The sequence below is a fragment of the Dama dama genome, chromosome 14 (assembly GCF_033118175.1).
Source record: "Dama dama isolate Ldn47 chromosome 14, ASM3311817v1, whole genome shotgun sequence".
NCBI lineage: Eukaryota > Metazoa > Chordata > Mammalia > Artiodactyla > Cervidae > Dama > Dama dama.
Window position 1 is genome coordinate 58603736 of NC_083694.1, and position 23131 is coordinate 58626866.

Here is a 23131-nt window from a genome sequence, read left to right on the forward strand (position 1 = left end):
TGTGTGTGGTGAGTGAGCTCTCCCAGGAGACATGTGGCCTGAGAGAAAGATGATGGGCAGTTGGGGGGGAGGTCAGGCAGTTGTGTGTGTGTGTGTGGTGAGTGTGTGTGTGTGTGTGTGTGTGTGTGTGTGTGTGTGTGTGTGGTGAGTGAGCTCTCCCAGGAGACATGTGACCTGAGAGAAAGATGACGGGCAGTTGGGGGGGAGGTCAGGCAGTCTGTGTGTGTGAGTGTGTGTGTGTGGTGAGTGTGTGTGTGTGGTGAGTGAGCTCTCCCAGGAGACATGTGGCCTGAGAGAAAGATGACGGGCAGTTGGGGGGGAGGTCAGGCAGTCGTGTGTGTGTGTGTGTGTGTGTGTGGTGAGTGTTCTCTCCCAGGAGACATGTGGCCTGAGAGAAAGATGACAGGCAGTGGTGGTGGGGGGAGAGGTCGGGCAGTCATGTGTGTGTGTGTGTGTGGTGAGTGTGTGTGTGTGGTGAGTGAGCTCTCCCAGGAGACATGTGGCCTGAGAGAAAGATGATGGGCAGTTGGGGGGGAGGTCAGGCAGGCGCGTGTGTGTGTGTGCAGGGGGGTGAGTGTTCTCCTCTCCCAGGGCCTTAGCAGCAGCAGTCAGTTAAAACCCCTCTTTACTTGCCTGGAGGCCAGCGGGGAAGGACAGCTCCCAGAGCCCCCAGCACGACAGGCTGGGGAGGCTGCGCCGGCCTGGGGTCAGGGTGACGGGGTTGAGCAGCGGGATCAGTGGAACAACTACTTGGGTCTTCCAGGTATGAACAGGGCGCTGGGATAACTCAGACACCAGCCCAGGGCCCCCACAGCATAGAAATGGCCCCAAAACAGGAACTACAGGAGTGGGGAAACTCTGGCATCTCCTGCACCCCAACATGTGGCCTTGTGTTCATAAGACTTTGAGGAAATTTCATGTTGAAAGATACTTCTAGAGGCAAAAAGGCCCGCTGTTTTCTCTGTCTAGTGAGGATAACCAGGATAACATGCCTCTTCAGCCGCAGCTGGGAAGTGGGGTGCTTGGGCTGGGACTGGGTAGGGGAAGGTTTCTAAGGAGCCCTGAGCAGCTACATCTGTTAGATCCCAGGTGCGGGATCAGGCTTCTAACACATCTTATTTCATCCTTAAACTAGTCCTGCCAGGGATGTCCCATTTATTGTCTTCTTTTACACAGATGGAGAACCAAGTTCAGCAGTGATGACAGGCCGTTCAGACCTAGTACTCTGACTGGGGGCCCACTCTTCCTACTGCAGCCCCCTCCCCTGTCCCCCATGCCAAAAAAGGCTGGATGGAAGGAGGAGGGAGGGAGGTGCTATGGGTTGTGGTGTGAAGGAGACCTGCTTTACTGTAATTCCACGGAGGCCGAGGCTGCTCCCTCCTGGAGTAAAGTGATGCTGGGCTCCGAATTGTGTGGGTAGGAGGGGGCTTTGGATTCTCCAGCTTCCTCTGTGACCTTCCCCTTCTGCTCTGCCTGGGGAACTGCTGACCTGGAAAGCTAGGTCCAGCCCTGCGGCATCCACACCTCCCACAGGGCCATCAGAACCTTCTTACTGAGAAAGTGTTAGTCTTAGTCGCTCAGACATGTCTGACTCTTTGCGACCCTATGGACTGTAGCCCGCCTACATTCCTCTGTGCATGGAATTCTCCAGGCAAGAATACTGGAGTGGGTAGCCATTCCTTTCTGCAGGGGATCCTCCCAAACCAGGGATTGAACTCGGGTCTCCTAAATTGCAGGCAGATTCTTTACCAGCTGAACCACTAGGGAAGCCCTTGTGTTAACTAGGAGCCAGGCCATGGGAGATGCAGGAGCTCAGATGAGAAAGATAGGCTCCACCTTACCTGGCCAGAGGCTAGGGGAAGACTCAAGCATCACCACCTGGCCTGATAGTGCAGAGAGGAGGCACCTGGTTCGCCCTGGGGAAGAGAGGCTGACAGTGATCTGAGATTAGCTGAGGGAGGCCTGCTTAAGAAGGGGGAGGAAAGGCTCTTAGGCAGGGTTTTGTAAAAAAGAGGAGGAACTCCCAGGAAGGTAAGGGAAAGGATGTTCAGACACAGAAAATAAGCAGCTTGTTCAAAAGTATGGATTTCTCCTGAATCTGCCCTCTATCCCTCCGGTGGCTGTGTAAGCTGTGTGTCCAGACGTCTCTTCGTATAGGTAGGCACCTGACTCTGCAACCGCACAGAACAAAAAAATGGCCCCGACTTTGGCTTCAGGCGTGTCACTATCCTTAGGACAGCCAGGAGCCTGTTCCAGTGGGATGGCAATCTCGGAGCCCCCAGCCAAAGCCGCGGGCGTTGAGCTGGTCTGGCAGGTTTGTGGAGGAAGGACGCCTATTTGGGCTTTTTATTTTAGGGTCGCCTTTTCTCAATACTGGAGGGGCGCCTGGGAAGTGAGAGTGCGTCTCCTCGGCAGAGCGCCTGTCGAGGGCACCCACCAAGGCCCACCCCACTGCCCCGAGGCTACTTTGTTCCAGATGGTGGTGGTGGTTTAGTCGCTAAGTCATGTCCGACTCTTGCGACCCCATGGACTGTAGCCCTCCAAGCTCCTCTGTCCATGGGATTCTCCAGGCAAGAATACTGGAGTGGGCTGCCAGTTCCTTCATCCAGAGGACCGTCCCGACCCAGGAATCGAACCGGCGTCTCCTGCATTGCAGGCAGATTCTTTACCGACTGGGCTATACAGGCGCCACCGGCAAGTCCGGTCGGCCCTCCCCGCCCCCTCGGCGGCCCCGCTCGCGCCAGCAGGAGGATGGGGTCGGCTGCTCTCCCGGCCGCCTGCGTCGGCCAGCGCGTCTCGGCGCCGCCCGGTCCTCGCCTCCGTGGGGCCGGGGATGGGCCCGGGCGCTGTCTTCTCGGGGGGGGGGGGGTGGGGGGGGTCCAGCAGGTCGGGGCGCGCTTAGACCGCGGGAGGGCTGGAGCCTGGAGTCTGACGGGGCTGGGGTCTTGGGGGTTTTATACGCCCCGCAGCCCGCACAGCCGGGACCCCGCTCGGCTTGGCGCCCACTTTATCCTCGAGGAGTGCACCTTTGGGGGCGGGAGAGGGGGGAAGAGGGCAGCCTGGGGAGCTGCCCGGAGACCGCTCCCGGCCTTGGCGGCGCTGCAGGGGGACGAGCTGGAGCCGGGGCGGGGGTGAGGGGGAGCGAGGTGACGCCGCCGGGCGGCATGCGTGTCGGGGCGCGGGCATGGGGACCCGGTGCGTGCAGTGCCCCGAGCACTCTCACGTGGAGGAACCGCCGGCCCCAGTCGAATTTTGGAAACCAGGGTGGACCTGGGAATCCAGGGATGTGCATTCACTGTGCCGTCCCCCACCCTGCTCCTCGAATACCCCAGAGCTCTGCTGGGGACAGGAAGGTCACAATCCTGGAGGGACTACTCATCTCCGAGTTACAAATTAGGAGCCCGAGACTCAGAGGTTAAATTACTTATCCAAGGTCACACAGCAAGTAATTAACAGAGGTAGGATTTGAACCCGGCCCTCTGCAACTCCCAGCCTGCGTCTGCCCTTCCAGCGATCCTATGGGGCTCACCTCTGGAGGCCTCCGAGCCACCCTCCCACCCCGCCAGCCCCCCACCCCCAACCCCTGAAGCCTGTGATCAGCTCTCCAGGCCCAGCTCTGCAATGACCTTCACTATAGCAGGCCTGGGCGGCTTGGCTTCGGTTCTCCTTCAGGGAAATGGAGCTGGTGCTCCCACCTCCTGGCTGGGGGAATGGAGCAGGGCGGGCAAATCATTTTACAGAACAGTGTTTCTGAACTGCAAGTACAACTACTAGTGGGTCACAAAATATTTTAAAGAATGACCAGCATTAAAAAATAAAAAACAGTGCTTCACACAAGGCAAGGTTAGGTTTTGTATGGAAAATGCTCCTTTAAGACGTGTGTGTCCCAGAGTTGTAATCTGAAGCGTGTTCTGCTCTGAGGGTGGCATAGAACCATCTTTGGGGCTAAGGCTGGGAGGCTGGCCCCTCCATTCTCCCCTCAGGGCCCAGCGCTGCCCAACTTAGGAGCTGCTGAATCCTGGCCTGAGGGCTGGTGTGAATGCACCCGGCTCCTGGGGGCAAGAGGCGTCCTTGCTCCTACATCCCTGTCACCTTGAGGAGGCCTGCACCCAGGGTGGGGCACTGTGACAGGACAGGGCTTCCTCGTCCTCCAAGCTGGCCACTGGCAGTGGGATTCCCACAAGGGCAGTTTTTGGCTTGAGCTTCAAACTTCAGTTGCTGGTTTCTTGGTTCCACTGCATCCCAACTCCACACACTCACTCATCCACCCATTTATCTTATCTGTGTGTCTCTGTTGGGGCAGTCTCCCCCATGTCCACCCGTGGACCCCAGACAACCTTCAAATATGTTAGACGTGTCCACCCACAGAAGCATTCCATGACACTGATGCCAAAAACTTGTGCACCAGAGCGGAATCTGGAGACAGAATTTGTGGTGACGTAGAAAAGAATGCTGCAGTCCAGGGGGTCACAAAGAGTCAGACACAATTGAGCGACTGAAATGAACTGAACTGAGAAAAGAATAGCTTTATTGCTTTGCCAAGCAATGGGAGACACAGCAGGCTTCTTCCTTTGAAAACTGTGTGTGCCAACCTGGAAGGATCTGGTGTGGAGTTTTATAGTAATGGTTCAAGGGTGGGATTGCTGATAAGACTAGGGTGTGCCCAGGGCCTGAACTCCTTTAATCTGGTCCCAGGTAGTCTCAGGATGAGCTGCTCTGGTCCCTTCAATCTGGCCTCAGGTGGTCTTCTCTGGAATGAAGAATGCTAACATCTTTCATTTGTTAGGAGTTTTAGTCAAAGATGGGCTTCCCTGGTCACTCAGTCATCCACCTGCAGTGCAGGAGACCCAGGTTCGATCCCTGGGTCAAGAAGATCCCCCAGAGAAGGAAATGGCTACCCACTCCAGTATTCTTGCCTGGAAAATTGGAAGGACAAAGGAGCCTGGCAAGCAACAGTCCATGGGATCACAGACTTGGACATGACTGAGTGACTAACACACTTAGTCAAAGATACTGTTATGTGTATCCCTTGAGAAGGAACCAGGACCCTGCTGCAAGGCTGCACAACTGTTTCTTGACTGTTCCTCCTTGTGTCTCTCTTCCATTTCTTCCCTGATTAGCAGCTATTCGAATCTGCCCTTTGGAACTCAGGGAAGGGCATGGAGGCTGGAGTCTGTTCCCTACGAACAAGAAAAGGGGGACAGAAAGGCTTCCATGTCCAGGAGCCCCACTGGGTCCTGCTCAGTTTCAACTCTTACATGCTGACTATGGCCCCCTCTGCTGAACTCCTGTAGAATCTCATCTCAAGGGCTCTTCCTTGCGGTTCTTTCCCCATAGAACTGCTTATTTATCCTCCACCAAAGTTACCTGGCAACAACCAGAATTCCCTGGCTCATCTGCCCATTTCCCACCCCAGGCTGTCACCTGATCCCCTTCCTTCCCTCCCTCTCCATCATCCTCTCTGAAGTTTCCCTTTCTCCTAGACAGCCAGAGCACCTGCTTGAAAATGGCAACAGCCTTCCTTGGCAGGCAGGTCTGCCCAGCTCTCTCAGGCTGGGGTTTGGCCAGGTCGCAGTGCTGGGCGCCAAGGAAGGGGCTGCGGCAATTGGCTCTGACACTCTGCCCACAGAGCCAGGCCTTAACAGCTGTCCTGCCAGGCCTGGAGGGTATCCGGGCTCTCCGGTGGATGCCCAGCTGCCTGCTGGGCCTGTCTTTGTCTTGTCCTTCTGCAATCTGGACTCGGGCCCCGACTCACAGTGTGAAGCTGCTCTTAGGGGTCTGGCCCGATGCCGGGCACTGGGGAGAGGCCTGCCCTGTCCTTGGGATGCCCATATCCCCAGGGTGAAAGCAGTTACAGCTGTGTGGAGAGACAAACCAGTGTGCCAAGGGCTACAGTGGTAGCCCCTGGCAGGTGGCCCCTCTGCACCTGGTGAGCAGAAAGGTTTCCCAGGAGAGGCAGTCCCAGCTTCCCTTCCAGCTCAATGTTGTCTCAGGAACAAGGAACGCTGGCAGCCATGGGGGATCACAGTGACCTTTGGATGCCACAGCTTTCTCATCCTGTGCTCCTCAGACTGTCTCCAGACTTTCCTGAGTTTATATAATGAGCTTGGCTCACTTATTGTTTTACACATTTCCAGCCAAAGGAACAAAGGCTCCAGAACGTTTTATCAGCAAGGCTGACCTGCCCGAGGTCCTTGACCAGATTTCTTGAACTCTATAGTAGGCTTATAGGGTTTGAGTTATGGTCAAGTTCAAGGTGGCTGGCATCCATCATTACCATCTTCGGCACTTCTAGTTCAATGCTTTCACCTGCTGCTTACTTGTACTGCAGGTTATGAGCCTTCTTCCTCTCCTCAGTTTGACCTGCTGTTTCTCTGGTTAGAACAATGGCTTGGTGAGAGAAACATCTGCTCACCACCCCTGAAACCGAAATAGTGACTGCTCAGAAAGGCTGCATCATCCGTCAGAACTTGGTTCCCATTCTATCACGCACTGGTTGTCATCTTGGGGAAGATTCTTAATTGCTCCATGCCAGTTTTCAGACATTAAAATGGGCCTCAACAGTATTTCCCTCATGGGGTTGCGAGAATAAACAGACCCAGTCCCTAAGGCCTTGGTCGAAGACCTGCTGGCATACCAGATTATCATCAAATATTGGCCCAAAGTATTAGCTTTATTAGCTACTAATGAGATAAAAAACTTTGGAAATTTGCTGTCCTGGAAGAGTTGATGATCCTTCCCGAAGGCTGCCCAATCCTGTGAGCTTTTGTGAATGGAGACAGAGCCATTTAATGGTGCACATCACGGTGGACAGAGACTGGGAGGGAGGAAGCAGCCCTGCAGAGGTCAGAGAGGCTGGCTTTGGGAGTCCACGTCCAAGTCCAGGGTGACTTCTGGAGCCCATCACTCCCTCCCTGAGGGGTGCTGGTGGGGATGTTTGCGCTCAGGCTCTGCCCGTACCAAACAGGAGCCACTGCTGCATTCTGGCTGGCAGCACCTTGTGTGGGGGGTGGAGGGGAACCCTATTCCCAGACAATTGACACCCTGGACATTCCAAGGATGGGGGCACACATTTGAAATGTGTCCTCTTTGACAGTGAAAACAGCGTGGTGGCACAGATGGGTCTTGCCTTCCTGTGGGTTCCATTTGCCTCTAGTGTTGCCTTTTAACATTCCCAGTATGAGTTTTGTGTAAGACTTGCAGCCAGTGGGACCTTTGGAACAACAGCAGAGCTGGGAGTAGCGTCAAGGTGCTGGGGGAAGAGGACCTCTTAGCTATGGGGATGTACATCTCCCCTTGGTCCACGCCATGGGGTCCATGTTGTCCCCTGAGGGGTGGGGAGGTGATCGGCTTTTATCAGGAGATACGTAGAACCATTTCCTCCTCCTGAAATAGTTACTGTGACTCTCAATAAGCACTCACTCCTCTAGTGAGGCTGTGAGTATGGTGACTCACCTCTGCCCCTTCTAGTTATCAGGTCAGGGGGTCATCAGGCTGAGGACTCGGGAAGCACTGCTGGGCCAATTTCCGAGCGAGGTGCGGGGGACAAAGTACACAGCTCTGCCCCTCACCAGCTGTGGATGGACCTTGAGAGACTACTCGTGTCTCGGTTTCCTTATGTGCAGATTTGTGGTAAGACTAAATGAGGAAATTCTCCAGTTCACATAGGCATTTCCAGTACTAGATGTGTTAACAGAACGTACTAGAACAGTGCCTGGCACATACATAGAACGTGCTCAATCTGAGCAAGGACGATGATGGCAAAAGAAGTGAAGACCCCTGTCCTTAAGGAGCTCACATAGCCCGACCTTGTCCCACAGAGCTCAAGGCAAGCTCTTCTGACTACCAACTGGCGTGGGCAATATTCTTGTATGCCAACACTTCAGTGAAGAGCAAGTCAGGGACTTGATTCCTTTGTGTTCTAGTCTCTCTGACCCCCAGGTGCTTCATCCCAACTGAAACTGTGCTGTATGATATTGTGAATGCATAGTATGACTGTCTGGGGGTTTAAGAATTCATATATATATATAAAAAAAAGAATTCATATATAACTTACTCAGCCAGAGAAAACAATTTAGAACTCACATCTCACACCAGCCACACACTTTTCCCACCACAGACATATGCACATGTCCATGTTTATTAGTGCGAGCAGGAGGAGGGGAGGCAGCTGGTGTTTCGGTCTGAAAAGAACTAAAAATAAAAACCAACCAAATCAAAAACCAGGACAAAGTTCATGGTCTCTCCATTTCTCTTTAATACTGAACAGTATTCTTTGTACAGTTGTAACATGATTTCAAGAGTAGAAGTAAGAAACATTACTGATAAACTTCTGGGTGTAAAAATATCACTTTTAAGGATGGCTAGTGGAGGCTTTTTTAAACATAAGTATTTTTCAAAAGTTTTCAAGTTTATTGTGTCATCAAATTTTAATGTCAGGCTTACAATCAAGGCCATGAAGCTGTTTTATTTTACAACAGGGGTGGTTTACTGTAGCCTAAATTCCACAATGCAGGAGCAGTGGTTCTCAAACTTGGGCGGGCATCAGAATCCCCTGGAGGGCTTGTTAAGCAGCCCACTGGCCCCATCCCAGTCTGTGAGTCAGCGGGTATGGGGTGGGGCCCTAGAACCTGCATTTCGAGCAAGTCCCCAGTGGGTGCGGCTGCCACTGGTCCCACTCCACACTTGCCGAGCCACTGCGTAGAGGAAGCAAGACCTACCTACAGCAAGGCTGGAACTGCTGGCCCCAGGGCTCTGACACTGTTCTCCTGGGGTGCCGGAGCTGGGGTGGAAGCACCATCTGGAAATCACCACGGCCTTTGCATTTCTAATCACTGATCTCACTTCTTTCATTTGTACCTTCTAGCTAATTAAAAATAAAATGCTCTAAGGTTATTTATCCTTGAAAGAAAAAAAAAACAATGGTTTAGTCCTGCTGAGCATTGCCACGTATTACACTTTTAATTACACTAATTTCTGATTACAAGTGAGCCAGTGAAAGCATATTTCCACTTACAAAACCCGAATTCATCATCATTTACAGCTTGCTTGCTTTGGCCCTCTCCTGGTTTCCAGGCTGCCCCCCACCCTGGGCATTCTCCCAGCCCGGGTCAGTCAGGACGTCATCACATGGTGCTCACAAGCAGTTCCAATGCCCTATTAATGGGACACCTGCCTGGCCTCCCCTCACCCCGCACAGACAACAGGGTACATTCACACTGTTTTCCTGAGGATTAGGACGGCTGCCTGTCCCGGAACCGACTAGCTGTGGGGTCACAATTCCCATTCAGTAACCCAGTCTCAGCGAAAACCCACTTTCTGCAGGGCAGGAAAAGAACCTCCCTGAACTTGGCCCCACCCCCGGGGCTGCCAGAAAGCTGGGCTGGAGCAGGGCACTGGGCTGCCGCCAGGGAACAAGCCCACAAGCTCAGGTCTGTGGACAACAAAGCTGTGTGGTCTTGTTTCTAATACCCCCCTGGAAAATCAAGTGGCTTCCAGGTTGGATAACTCGTAACTTTTAAGAAAAAAAGAAAAAAGGCAAAATACACTTTCTCACAAAGGGTCAGGACCATGAAATGTTCATGTGAAGCCCAAGCAGCAGGGCAGGCGCCTGGATGCTAAGCCCAGCTCCCCTCTGCACGGCCTCGGGGAAGGGCATTTCTGGACACAGGTCACATGCGAAGGAAAACAGCACCAACACGTTAGCGTGTGTCAGGGGGAAGCCAAGTTCTCGTGACCTCCCCAGGTGTCTGTCCTAGTAAAGAGACGGTCATATCACCTAACAAAGCACTTCCAACCCACAGACATCGCAGCGACACAGCCAGAGCGCCACTGTAACATTCAGAGCCTCGTGCTCATCCAAAAGCAAAAGATGTCACGTGGCTGAGCTCAGCGGGGAGCACAGGTCACTACGAGCCTCCGTCCTGTCACTGAGCTCGGCTTGTCCCCGAGAGCGGGTGGGCTCCCTGGGGCCAAGCCTGGACTGCAGCCCACCCAGTGACTCCCGTCTGCTCAGGGAGCTGAAAAGGTGTCAGCTCTGAAAACAAGAGGACTGAGCTAAGTGACCCTAAGTCCTTCCGAGTCTGCTGTTAAGGGTGCTAACACCCCAGAAGTCGGCGAGCGTGGAGCTCTGGCCTCCAGGTTCACAGCAGGGCTGTTCTGGTCTCTGAGGGCTGTTCTCTCGACTCAGAACTCTCCTGGGTTTCTGGACCCGACAGCAGACAGCAGTCAGCAGTCTCCCTGTGAGCGTTACCAGGCAGACCAAAGGAGCTCCTTGGTTTCAGCACAGACTGGGAGCTGGGTACGGGTAACCAAACGGGGCAGAAAGGCTAATTCCCCCCCACCAGGGAGCTCCCCCCTGCCCCACAGACAGAGGCTGGGAGCGGGAGGCCGCAGGGTCCTACCCTGGGCCCCGTTCTTGTGCCCTGGGCTCGGGCACGGGGCTGTCGGACTATGGGGCTGCAGGCCCTTTGGCTTCACCTTCTCTCTGCACTTGATAGACAAAGAACAGTCTTCAGAAAAATTTTTTTTCTTAAAAAACCTGGAAGGGGGAGAAATGCCAGTGAGAGGAAGACAGAGAGGGTGCACTGGCAGTACTGTGTTCCATATTTTAGAACTTGAGCTTTCTAGACGGTCCGAATTTTGTTTACAAATTTGTCCTGTGTACCAGTTAACACCACATGGTCCAAATTCCAGCGTGGAAAAGCAACTCGTATTTATCAGTTGGTTTTAGATCTTCGGATGCTATGAATTCTCGAGAAAGGTGGTAATGGTCTCACTTGACAGCCAGGGAAATAACCAAAAGAAAAATCTTGGCTCCGCCACCTTCACTTACAGAAGGTAAAACACTTCACAGAGACAGATTTCTGCTGGAGTTAAGACTGCATTTCTCTTCGCAGCCCTTAATCTCACGAGGTGAGAAGGACTGGAAGTTGCCAAGTTGTTGGCTACCAGACCCATCAGTCTGTCTAACTCTGGCTAAAAGCAGAGAATAATGGGCAAGTTACCAAGCTTCTCCCCCGGCTCTGGCGTGAAGAGCCTCATGTAACACACATGCTGTGACATCCAATTGCCACGCGGTAGAGGCACACAGAGCGTGTTTGTGATTTTTCACAGTTCACACAAAGACAAGATAAAAAACCAGGACTAAAAACTAAAGGTGTTTTGGGTTTCCCAGCTGGATTCCTGCTCTGGCAAATTCTTTCAGTGGTTCATTCCCCCATTCTACCCACCCTGCCCAACCAATTGATCAGTAAAATGTTCTCCCAATAAACAGAAGTTGAGCTCTTTCTGTTATCCATCATATCCTGCCAGCTTTTTTAGCAATGACGAGTACAGATGAAGTACATGCTGAGGAGGGGAAAGGCCCCATGGCTATAGGAAGTGCCTTTAAGCCTCATGGAGGTATCGTGGGCATCTGCTCCACCCCCCATTCCACCACTGAGGGTCAGTGGATCACAGCAGGGAACTCATAGCATTAGGTCACTGACGAGGAAACATTTATCCTTAGAAATGAATCTAAGCCCCTGGCAAGCTCTGTCTGCAAGTCTGGAATTTCACTGGGGAGCCTTCAAATGAACACTGGTCTGCAGTGACTGACCAGTCCTGACATACAACAGCCAGGGTCAGACCCAGGATCAGGTCACCTGGGGCTGTGTGGCTCCGACAAACACATTAAAAGGTGGCCTATCAGAGAACAGCTCCTTCAAGGCCAGAGACAGGGAAAACGCTGCACTGCCTGGATTTTAAGTAAACTTTCTAAATAGACTCCTCTTCAGTCTGGTTTGCAATAGCCACAGTTTAGCAAACACCTTAAATGAGCAAGTTTGCCAACTCTCAGTATCCCCAGTTAGTAGTTAAGTTTCGGCATCACAAAATTTGGTCCCTGAAGCCTGGGGAGAAGCTTACTAATGACCAGCGTGTTCCCGACAGGCCCTGCAGACATGTCAGTTTCGAAGGACACCATCAATCTGGTAACACCCGGCAAACAGCATGGCATTTAAACAGGGCCCTCAAGAAGCCGGCTGCTTTGTGTAACATGGAAGGTGGGGATCATAGGACTGAGGCTGGGTCCACATGGATGTTTAACAAAGACATTTTAAGGACCAGCTCTGTCTTCAGCTTGCAGGAGACTACTTTAACAAGCTCAAAACTTGGAGAAGTAATCTAGTACCCCACATCTGAAGCCATTTGTAAAAATCACTTTTTTCCCTAATTTGAAAAGAAATAACTTACATATCAAGTAGAGTGGAGTGTAAACGTGGATGTCAACCATCCTTTTAATTTTATAAACCTGCTTTCAGCTTTTCATCCACAGGCAGATTTCCTGACCTACCACAATCCTAAACATGAGAAAATACCCTTCTTTAAAAAAATTGTTATAAGAATTTATTCCAAAGTGCAATTCAAGGGTTAGCTGGGCAAGTACATCACTGCAAATCACACACACGAAAAAGGGAAACGAGAAGCTCGACACAAGATACAAAGAAAGAAAGGGGAGAAAAGTTAGTGTGCTGAGGAATGGACCCTGAAAGATGAAGAGACGGGAGTTGAAGCCAGAATTCTTCCCAGATGTTGCTTCATAAGTGCAGAGGGAGATGGTGAGGAGGGACCGGCAGCCGCCACCGCCACACACTGGCTCCAGGCTCAGCTGCTACTTCAATCCTAGGTTTTCATCAGGGAAGTTACAAAAATATCCTATATACACATGTACACTGGAGGCATTTTAAAAGTCACCAGAAGCTTGGAGTGTATAGTGTCTCAGCAGGGTCAGCAACTAAAACCCAATGAAAGCATCTGTCATTTAAATCCGGAAGAGCTCAGTTATTTGAATGGATGATAAACCGCATCGTCTTAGAGAAAAAGGAACCACGTTTACCTACCCATCCTTACAATTATAGGGTAAGAAAAATCTTGTCCAGAACTAGCCTTTTTTGACATGGTTTCTGATAAATGTCATTAACGTACTGACCACTGCCAGCCCTCAAGGCGGAGTGCTGCCGGAATAAAATAACTGCTGGGGATGCCACCCTGGGACCTCAGGCCACTCACGTGAGCCGCTGAGCCGCTCATTTCAGGGTCCCCCTGGGAATGCAAGTTGCCCCTCTGGGGAGGTGGCTGTAGGACAGTGGAATGAATCCAGCAAGGGCCTGACCCCGGCGACCTCACCCGCCCTCCACGGCTGTGCTCTGCTGCCCCGCGCTCCCTTTGATTCAAGCCACAAGTTGCCAGCAGCTCCAAAGCCCAGTGCTTTTCATTCTTTTCCACTGGTTATTCCTACCACAAAAAACAGCGCCTAGAGAAGCACTTTCACCCTAGCACTTACCCCTGAAAAACCAATCACTGCATCTTCTATCAGAAAGTACTTCTGAGCTCTCTGTCCCCACTAACCATCAGCTCTCAGGAGTGCGACAGCGCTGCCTCGACAGGATGTGAGACCTATCCAGGCACCCACACCTGCTGTGGGTGTTTCTGCAGTAGCCAGCGCGAGCCGTCTGATGGGCGAAGGGTCTGAATGGGAGAAAAGAGCTGCCAAAGACGGATGGAATGAGCATCAGCCAACGGGAGCCGAGTCCACGAAGTTTCCTGGATTCCTCGAAGGCCCTCTGGGGGAAGCGAGGTCCGGGGCGGGAGCAAAGCAGGGCCAGCTGTCCTCGGAATGGGAGCCGGGGAGCCAGGAGCGCATAGTCGTCGACTTCCTCTGCCCACCGGCCCTCCCCACGCTGGGCTGGAGGCGCTGTCTCCGCGGTGGGGTCACAGAGAGAAAAGTCAGCTCAGGCTGTGCTTCCAGGAGAGGGCCGCGAGGAGCCCGCCGCGCGCTGCTTCTCCCTCTGCCCCGGGGTGTGTGTGCAGCAGGAAGCGAGCCGGGGCCCCGCCGTCACAGCACTAAGAAGAGGATCAGCACCACGAGCAGGACCACGAAGAGGACCGCGATGGCGCACCACTGGCGCCGATCTGGAAGGCAGGACACGGGGGTCAGCTCTCCCAGGGCCCTACACTCCCCAGGACACAGTTACAGGACAGGTAAGGCAACGCCTGCGTACAGAATGGGCAAATGGTGGCAAAGAGATGCCCCAATCTGCCCGGGCCTGGCACTCGGCTGCTGCTGTTCCTGGCCTGCCCGTACCCCAAAAGCCAGCCTCAAAGAAGTACTGGCTTTGTGTCTCAGTCTCTTAAGATCGACGGGCTGCAGCTTTCTGCGGGTGGTTATCACTTCCCTGGAAAAGGTGTTGGAATTGGTGTTACGGGTCAAAACTCATCTGCTTTAATCTCCCACCAAAGTCACATCATTTAACTAAACAATAATCATGGTCTTTTCTCAAGGAGCACAACGGGAGAACAGAAAGGAGATGAAAGCTGCTGGTGGTCACTTTAGGAAACAAAAAGCTGAAAAAGCAAGCTGTAGTGATCATGCGTGTGTGATAGGCTTCACACCATCCTGGGCAAGAAAGATCACTTAACCACATTAAAGTAACTGATATGAACATCTCTGTAAATCAAAGTGGAATGTCTTTTCTGAAGCTTTCTGCCCTACTCACAATTTAGAACAGGCGCAGGAAACACAGTGGTCAGAGCCCATCTAAATGACCCCAGAGCAGGGAGGCCCCAAGGGATGGACTAGAGAAGGGCCCCCACAGGCTCTGGTCCACAGTCCTTGCTGAGTGCCCCCAACTCACAGGTCTGCCGTGAGGACCACGCACACTCTGCGGGCCCACACTTGGCATAGGATGCTGTCGTCCTCGGGATGCGCCCTTTGCTTGGGCAGATGTGGGAAGAGCGAGCCGGCTCCCCACAGAGGACCCCTGCCACTCTGCACAAAAGGTAAAGCTGAGATTAAAGCCTGTGACACTGGGGCTCAGCTGCTACAAGTGAGAGTTCTGTTTAAGTAAAAAGGTGCATCTACCAATTTAAAAGTTTATTTGAAAGATTTTAGCACAACACTGCTATTGGGAATCACATTGTAAAAAGGTCTGAATCTAGGAAAATAGAGCATGGAACTTTGCACAAAGCAATGCTAGGTCCATAAAACACATAAGTAAAATAAATGTTGCAGACAGCACAGTCTTAGAACCAGTCAACAGAACTGCTACCAACCAACAGTAAGTAAAGCAAGAACCTTTCCAATGGGTCACTGTGCTCTCCATCACACCGGCTAGAAAACTCAGCAAGTGGGATTAGGGTCAAGACCTCAGGTCCACCTGTTCCTTTCTGAGACAGGGCTAGTCCAATGGGCGTGGGGAGGTAGAATCTGCCTTTTCTAGATAACAGTACTCACCTGTTTAACTATCACTTCAACGGTCCAGAAAACTCAAATATCTAGCCTTCTTTCATCTCCTTAAAAATGTTTACAATAATTTAAAAATCCTCATTAAAATAATTAATCTATATTCTTCTAGAATGATACAGTCAAGGTAAATACCTCCTAGCTGCCTTGCCCAAGGCATCCTGCCATCTTAGACCTGAACTTCCAACACTGAAGCAGCTTCCTTCCCATCAGCCTCTACCCAGCCCTCCTCCCACCTCCAATCACTTTCTCTTCTGCAACTGCACTGAACAGGGGTTTTCATCAAAGAGAACACAAGCCAGCACAATCCAGGAATGTGCTTTTAAATCCACTTTTCTTTGAAGTGGTAAGTTGCTTCTATGAAGCGTGAACTGGGTGACCCCAGGGAGCTGTCACCCTAGCAGACTTCTCCCCAGAAAGGGGGGGTACTAACCACAAGGGTTTTTGTGACCCCAAGTGAATGGTCCTAACCAGCCTTTTTGCAAGCTCAGACCTGTCTCAGAAAGTCAGGTGGCGGGGGGTGGGGGGTGGTGGTGTGCAGAACCCCACAGGGGACTCTACAGGATTTTCCTGCTCTCAACAGTCTCCTCCCCTAAAGAGAAAAGATGAACAACAGAATTTTGGAAAGTGAGGGGGAGAAAACCTGGGTATCCATTCAAAAGAACATACTTCTTTTGTGTAGGAGAATGACAAGATCAGTGTCTCTCTTGCGTCATTCAAAAAAGTAAGTATGGCACCCTGGCAGATTTCTGCCCAGGAAAGCAGCCAGTCATGGGGAGGGCAGGGGTCTCGCCTCTGCAGGCCTGTGAATGTGGGCATTCACTAACTGCCTAATCAAACTCCAGTGTGTCCTGCTACTCTTTCTTTATATGTAGGCTTGATTGAAAAGCAGTGAACTCTCCCAAAAGTTACGAAGAACAGAGACAAACACCAAACTGCCCCATCATCAAATTGAAGCCAGCACAGCCAAGTAGGAGGCCCCAAGCAGCGGCTCTCTTCGGGGAGCAGAGATTACAATGAACACCACAGGCAAGCTGTCCAAACCCAGGGGCCTTTTGGGGTAAACGCTCTGTTTCTTGGCTCTCTTTCTTGAGGTATGACAGGACATACCTCAAGTTCTTACTTGCTCCCCAAACTTTTTTGGGGGGAAAAAAAAGTAGAAGACTGCATGAGTAGACTTCAGTGCTATTTATACACACGAAGTGGCTTATCACAATGCAAGTACTTTTCTAAATTATTCATTCCCAGAATGCTGGAGACAAGGACACAGTGCATCTTTGTTACACTGTTCTTCTCCAAACAAAACCGGTGCTGAAGTAGCTACTTGACTTTGAGACTAACATATATACACTAGTGAAAGATCTGGTTGAAACTGGTTATATAATATTTCAGTAAAAAGTTTTTTTTTTTTTTTTAAAGGAGAAAAAAAGAGGAGGAGAGGAGTGGAAGAAGAGAGAACAGAGGTAAGTGGGATGAGGACTTCACAAAACTCCCCCTAGATGTGTGGAAGAGGAAGTGAGCTGGGGCCTGCCGCAGGCAATGAAGAGCCTGCTAGAAGCATGAAGATATTTGCCCCTAGAGAGAAGAAGGAAACCAGCTGGGCTAGGAGCTTCCCGTTGTCTTAAATGTAATAGGTCCTTGGTCCCCCAGGGCCATCTTCTGCCTGTCTTACCCTTTCTTTTTTTTTTTCAAATACTTACTATGTACTGATACATGAGAGACACTGTTAAACATTTGTATACTAATTATTATTTCATTTCATTCTCACGATGACCTTGAGAGGTAGGCATCATCCTATTTTTTTAATATATAAAAGAAATACAGCCCAAGAGAAGTCTTATGTAACTTGACTATGAGTTAAACAGCTGAAAAGCAAATATACACTTGTATTTAAATTTTGCCTCAAAAGGCAAGAGTGGACTGTGAAGACTCTCATATAGATGTAAAAGAGGAAATCAACTGAAGAAAGGTGTCAAGACACAGGGGATGCTCTGATGGGGGAGGAGGTGCTCTGGTTCAAGAACACTTAGGTGACCTTGAAGGATGTCTCAGTTCCTCCCTTCACCCAGAGACTCCCACCAAATAGAGAAAAAAAAGATACTCTATTTTCTCTGATCTAAAAAATGTTATTTATCTTAGAGAAGATAGGTTGTAGTAACAAAAAACAGTCACTGGAAGACATCTTCCTACACAGTAATTAATTTGAAAAAAGTTAACTTCTTCATCCCCTGCCTGGTACAAATTTGCCGGAATAGTTTACTACAGATTCAAATAAAAACAGTTTAAATGAGATCTGCAAAGCCATCTTCTGAAATGTAGAGGTTTTTCTTTCAATGAAAAGTCAGTCCAGGAGAAACAATTAGTAACTTAATTAAAATCAATTCCCTCTTTTGGCAAGGAAATAGGAAAAAAGGAAAATGAAGGATTTTGTTAAGTGCAAAGAAAGTTACTCCACCAGAAGAAATGTCAGCGCCAGCCTTCAGCGCCAGCCTCGCATGGCAGGGACCACGAAGGCTCTTCCCAGGTGAAGGCCGGAAGCCGGAGACCAGGCCTGCGTGTGCTAGCCTTCCATCTCCTGACCCCGAAGTCTGACAAAAATGTGCCAGAGGAAAGGGATATGAACAAGCGTACCCGTGAGACACCCCCTAGACTGTGTCTCTAGAATTAAATAAGAATTCTGGAGCTTAAAAGCACATACATACCACTGGTCATATGCGATACTTTTGCAAGTTTCTTCATCACATTGTCCAGTCGAGACTGAGTGCTCTCCAACTCATGAGAGAAATCATCCAGCATACTAGAAGACAAGCACACAGGAGGAGGTTGCTCGGCACAGCTCCAGATCCAGTGGCCATGGAGTTAAATTACCGGGAACCGGGCCTCAGTCTTAGCAATCACCAAATGGACAACACTGGGATTCAAACCCCCCAATCTTTAATTCTTGGGACAAGATCTGTTTTTGATTTCGGAATTTTGGAAATTTGAAAAAGTAGTTAAGTTACATACACTGTGTATTAGCCAACATCCCCAGCAGAGTCTGGGGCTGTCATCAAACACCCAATTTAATATTTTTGCAAAGAAAACTATGAGGAGTCATGGCTGCAGTCAGTTCAGGTCAGGTTCCTCTGTAACATGAGCTTGCTGTGAAATTTCTGAGAGCTTTCTAGATTGCAGAACTGCAGCCAAGGTCAATGGGGACCTGAACACAACACAATAATACAAACTCAGCTGCGGTGCAGTGTAGCAGAAAGAAGGCTGTGTGAATCAGACAAGCAGGCTCTGCCACTTGCTACTTTGGACAAGGGACCCTGTTTCCTTATCTGTAAAAGCAGGTGATCCTATCAACAGGGTTCCCATAAAAGTGAAAGTGTTTGTTGCTCAGGCAGGTCTGACTATTTGGGACCCTGTGGACTGTAGCTCCCCAGGCTCCTCTGGCCATGGAGTTCTCCAGGCAAGAATACTGGAGTGGGTTGCCATTCCCTTCTCCAGGGGATCTTCCCACCTCAGGGATAAAACCCTGGTCTCCTGCATTGCAGGCAGACTCTTTACTGCCTGAGCCACCAGGGAAGCCGCACAAAGCACTTTACTTTGCGTGAGTTAAGAAATGCATTTTGATCAAATCATCTTCTGCTTTAAGTCATCCCATGCTTTACCATAAAGCTAGGCAGCCTCAGGACTGAGTTCCGTGCGCCTCGTCTACACACAGAGAGAACCAGTTTCCTGAGGCTCACAATGCTTGTTGCCCAAGGTGTGGCTAGGAAAGAAAACACCACAATACTCATACCAACAGTGTTTATTTCATAAATTACTAAGCATTCCAGACTATTCAACTTTGGATTAATATATGATTATCCTGAGGCTAGAATATGACATACTAATTAGTAACCAGAGGGCTTATTAACAAGGCTTTATTCATTCCTCTGGCAGCACCAAGGGCAGCGAGCACTCCTGGTTTTGGTCTGGGCCCACGAGGCACCTGAGAGCCCTGCAGGATTCAGGCAACCAACTCCTCATTAAGTCAATCATTAAATAACCTCCATGCTGGCAACTAAACAAACAAGCCTTTGTCCCTTACCTGAATTTTCAAATTAAAACATTTTTTAGCTCATTTTAGATTCTGGTAGCATCTTGGCACTGCAGCTGGCAGACCTATCCACACAGGGCAAATGCTGATAAACAAGAGCTACCTCTGTGTGCTGTGTAAGACCTTTCTTACTCAAGACAAAAACTGGTAAGTCAGCCAACCTCCAGTCCAAGGACACTCATTAACCACCCACTAACCAAGTTTCTTAGGTGGCTCAGTGGTAAAGAACCTGCCTACCAATGTAGGAGATGCAGGTTCGATCCCTGATCCAGGAAGATCCCCCTGGAGAAGGAATGGCAATCCCCTCCAGGATTCTTGCCTGGGAAATGCCATGACAGAGGAGCCTGGTGGGCTACAGCTCTTGGGGTCAAAAAAGAGTTAGAGATGACTTAGTGACTAAAGGACAACAAAATTAAAAAACCAGGTTTCGAGCCTACCTCTGTGCTGTCCAAGAGAAATACAGTGTGAGTCACATGTGCCACGTAATATTTTTCAGTAGCCGCATTTAAAAAAGGGGAGCGGAAATTAATTTTAATAACCTGTTTTATTTAGCCCAATATACCTAAAAAAAATGATCATTTCAACATGCAATTATGCATTTTTTTCACACTAAGGCCTTCAGAACTTGGTGTGCATTTCTTAGTTTAGACTGGCCACATTTCATGTACTCAATGGCCATGTGGGGGCTGCTGGCTATTGTATTGAACAGCACAGGTCTAAGTGCAAGACCTACTTTTTCCTTTTCATTTACCTATTTTTATTAGTTATACACATACATAGTTTGTAGAGCTAAACAGTCCTTTTATAAAAAACCACAGTTGTCCCCCATTCCCGAGGGCCACCGCTTTCAGCCCCTCCACTATTCTCTGGGTGCATTCTCCAGTTTTCTAAGCTACACACTGGCAGCTCAGTGTCCAGATCCCACTGACTCTGCACCGTGAAAGCCTAGGGCTTAGCCCCCTCCCACTCCATTCCCCACCTCTGCATCCTTTCCACTTCTCTTCCCCTTCTTTCCTTCCAACAGAACTGTGTCCTGGTTGGATAAGGTTGACATCCAGGGTTCCCACTGTCACGAGTGACAGCTCTTCTCAGCTGGCAGTCTGGGGCCTGCATCACACTGCTCTGGGCTCTCCCCTCTGCTCATTGAGAACCCCGTTTTCTCAGATCTGTTGAGTCAGGCACCATTCATCCTTCTGCTTTCCAAGAGCTAAAATGTTAAGGTCACTGTTTCTTATTCCAAGCTCTCTGTCCCCATAGATTTTATGCCATTAAATAAAAAAAAAAAAACAACCCTGTTACTGTTCTAGTGGACTTCAGAGTAGGAACGGAGATAAAGAGGTTGTGTTCAGTTCACCATCTTTATCTGTAAGTCTGCCAGGCTCTATCATCTACCCAACCTATGTAACTGCTCAAATAATTAGTTCTTTCCCATCCGCATAGTGAATTTTAGGGTAAGAATGCATTTTAGACAAATTAAACGGCATGCCTAGGTTCCTGTTCTGCCACCTTCCTACGTGGTCTCCCTGCTTCCAGTCTTTTCCACTGTGGTTCACCATCGAAACCACAGATAGACGGGCCTCCCCAAACATAAACCTGATCATAGCATTACTAACACAACCCTCCCTGGGGTTGTGTTTCCCACTGCCCTTTGAATGACTGGTCCTAACTCCTTACCGTGGCTTCTGGGGCCTTCCCTGATCTGTGCTCTGCCTCCCTGACTTGACTTCTGTAACCTCCCTCTCAACCCCCATTGCTCTAGACACACTAAACCTCTCTGTTGTGTGCACAAATCACCTCTAAATCGTTACAAGGACTCTTCCTTCCAGTAGATCCTCCCCTCACCCCTTCCTCCCACCCCACCTAGAACTTTCTACTGGTTCTTCAGTCCCAGTTAAACCTCTCTTCTCTTCTCTTCTCAGGGATTTTAGACTGAGTCAGGTCTCCAGTTCAGGCTGTTAGGGCCCTCAAGGCACCACACACTCCCCCCACCGGCAGCTCTCCACTTCTGTTACCACTTCACGGACTTGCATCATTTCTATATCTGTTCCACCCAGTGAAAAGTAAACTCTTGATGGCAGAGACCCTGTCTATTCTCCTGGCTGCTCTGTGGATACCCTGGGGCCTCCCAGGAGAACAAGATGCCCATTTTGAATTTGTAATAAATGAATCCATAAGGTCGAACACAAAATCAAGGTAGGAGAGTTTCTGAAATATCCTACTAGATTTTTTTTTCCCTAGAAAAAATATTTTGTGAAATGGTAAAGGTAGCATTTTAAGAATTTTGTTTTTGGTGTCATACTTCAGGAGTGCAAACGGAGACTGTTCTTAAGGAAAAACAAATCCAAATATGTTTTCTTGTGCTTTTTTCTAGGAGAAGACTTTTTCATTGTAGAGAAAATTTTTTTATTAGTTGGAATTAAACTTGCACTTTTCCCCCCATAAAATCAAAATTTAAGACACAGAGCAAAAAGTTCCAATTAATACAGCAGGAAAGGCATGCAATGATGAAGTTAAGTTAGCCCATGTCCTATCCTCTTTGGGGCAAAAATCTCCATGGATTTTACACAGCCCTGACAGTTTCACATTCCTATTCGTAACAACACTTGAAGTCAGCTGTTTAGAGGAATCTGCACCTCTTTTGCAGATGTTTAAAAATATTAATAACTTGGCCTAAACCTTTCTGAAAGTTGTATCTGACAGATTTGCCTTTTTTGGAGAGGCTAGTCTGTAAATAGAGTAAAGATGCAGCTAGAAACAAAACAGCTTTTGGCTGTAATAGCCATGTAACCGGCAGGCTCTTTAGGGGTCTCCTAAGACAGCTCTTCCCTTCACCTCTCTGTGGCGAGAGGGGCATCCCGGTACTCACACGGCCTGCTCCTCCAGCTCCCCTCCGATGCGCTGGGACATGTTCTTCAGCACTCCGATGCTGCCAGAGACCAGCTCCAACTGCTCATCCTGCTGTTCCACGATCAGCTGGTGCCAGAGAAATGGGAAATAAGCAATTAAAATCCATCTTACCTGGTTCCAAGCCCAGCACTCGAGCAGCTGCTAGCTTCTTTGCCAACTCGGGACAATTCACATTCAGAAGCAAAGCCCAGAAATCAAAGGACCAGACCGTCCGCCTCAGAGAACACGCTGCTCAAAAGGCTGGGCTGTCAAGCTACTGATATCCCCTGCTGATCCAACTTGTGAAACAGTCAGCGGGGCTTGAAACCACCCAGAGAGATTTACCCTGGTTGGCTGAAGTCCAGCAAGGGACAGACAATGGCCAAAAGCACCTGTGCAGTGACCACGGACACGTCGGGATGCTTGGGAAGAGGAAGCCCGCTTCCAGGGTCAGGGTCTCAACTGGCAACAGCCAACCACAACTTAACTGTAAGAGAAAGTCTGGCAGGTCTCTGGACATGGGAAAACGACACACACGGAGTCCTTTGCTCCCTCCTCAAGGACACATGCGAGGAGGCTCTGTGGCAGTAAGCTACCTTGCAGGCAACTTCTGAGCACAAGTTACTTTTAATTGTGCTGTAGTAGCCTCACTTTTTATTGAAGAAAAAAAAAAGGTTTGCTTGGATTAATAGCAATTAAGTAGACAAATGGTTAAGCTGACGTGCTAATGGAAAAAGACCAACATGTATATATAAAACACAGTATTTAAGAACCAATACTTCTGATGGGGTGATAATGCTCAAATGCCCAGATACTTTACTATTAGCTTCCTTTAATTAATACAAATCAAAAGCAACCACACAAATGTAATCAACCTC

The 23131-nt window shown here is 49.7% G+C and overlaps 1 protein-coding gene across 1 annotated transcript in view; it reads right to left on the minus strand.

Annotated features, from left to right (window-relative positions):
• Window positions 1–8237: 8237 nt before the first annotated feature.
• STX6 (syntaxin 6) overlaps window positions 8238–23131 on the minus strand; it is a 47064-nt gene continuing 32170 nt past the window's right edge. Inside the window, exons 6-8 of the mRNA XM_061160858.1 lie at window positions 22234–22340; window positions 17986–18080; window positions 8238–13953 (exon numbers count right to left, since the gene is read on the minus strand). Of these exons, the coding sequence (XP_061016841.1) occupies window positions 13877–13953; window positions 17986–18080; window positions 22234–22340 (279 nt within the window). The 3' untranslated portion in view covers window positions 8238–13876. The remainder of the gene's footprint in view (window positions 13954–17985; window positions 18081–22233; window positions 22341–23131) is intronic.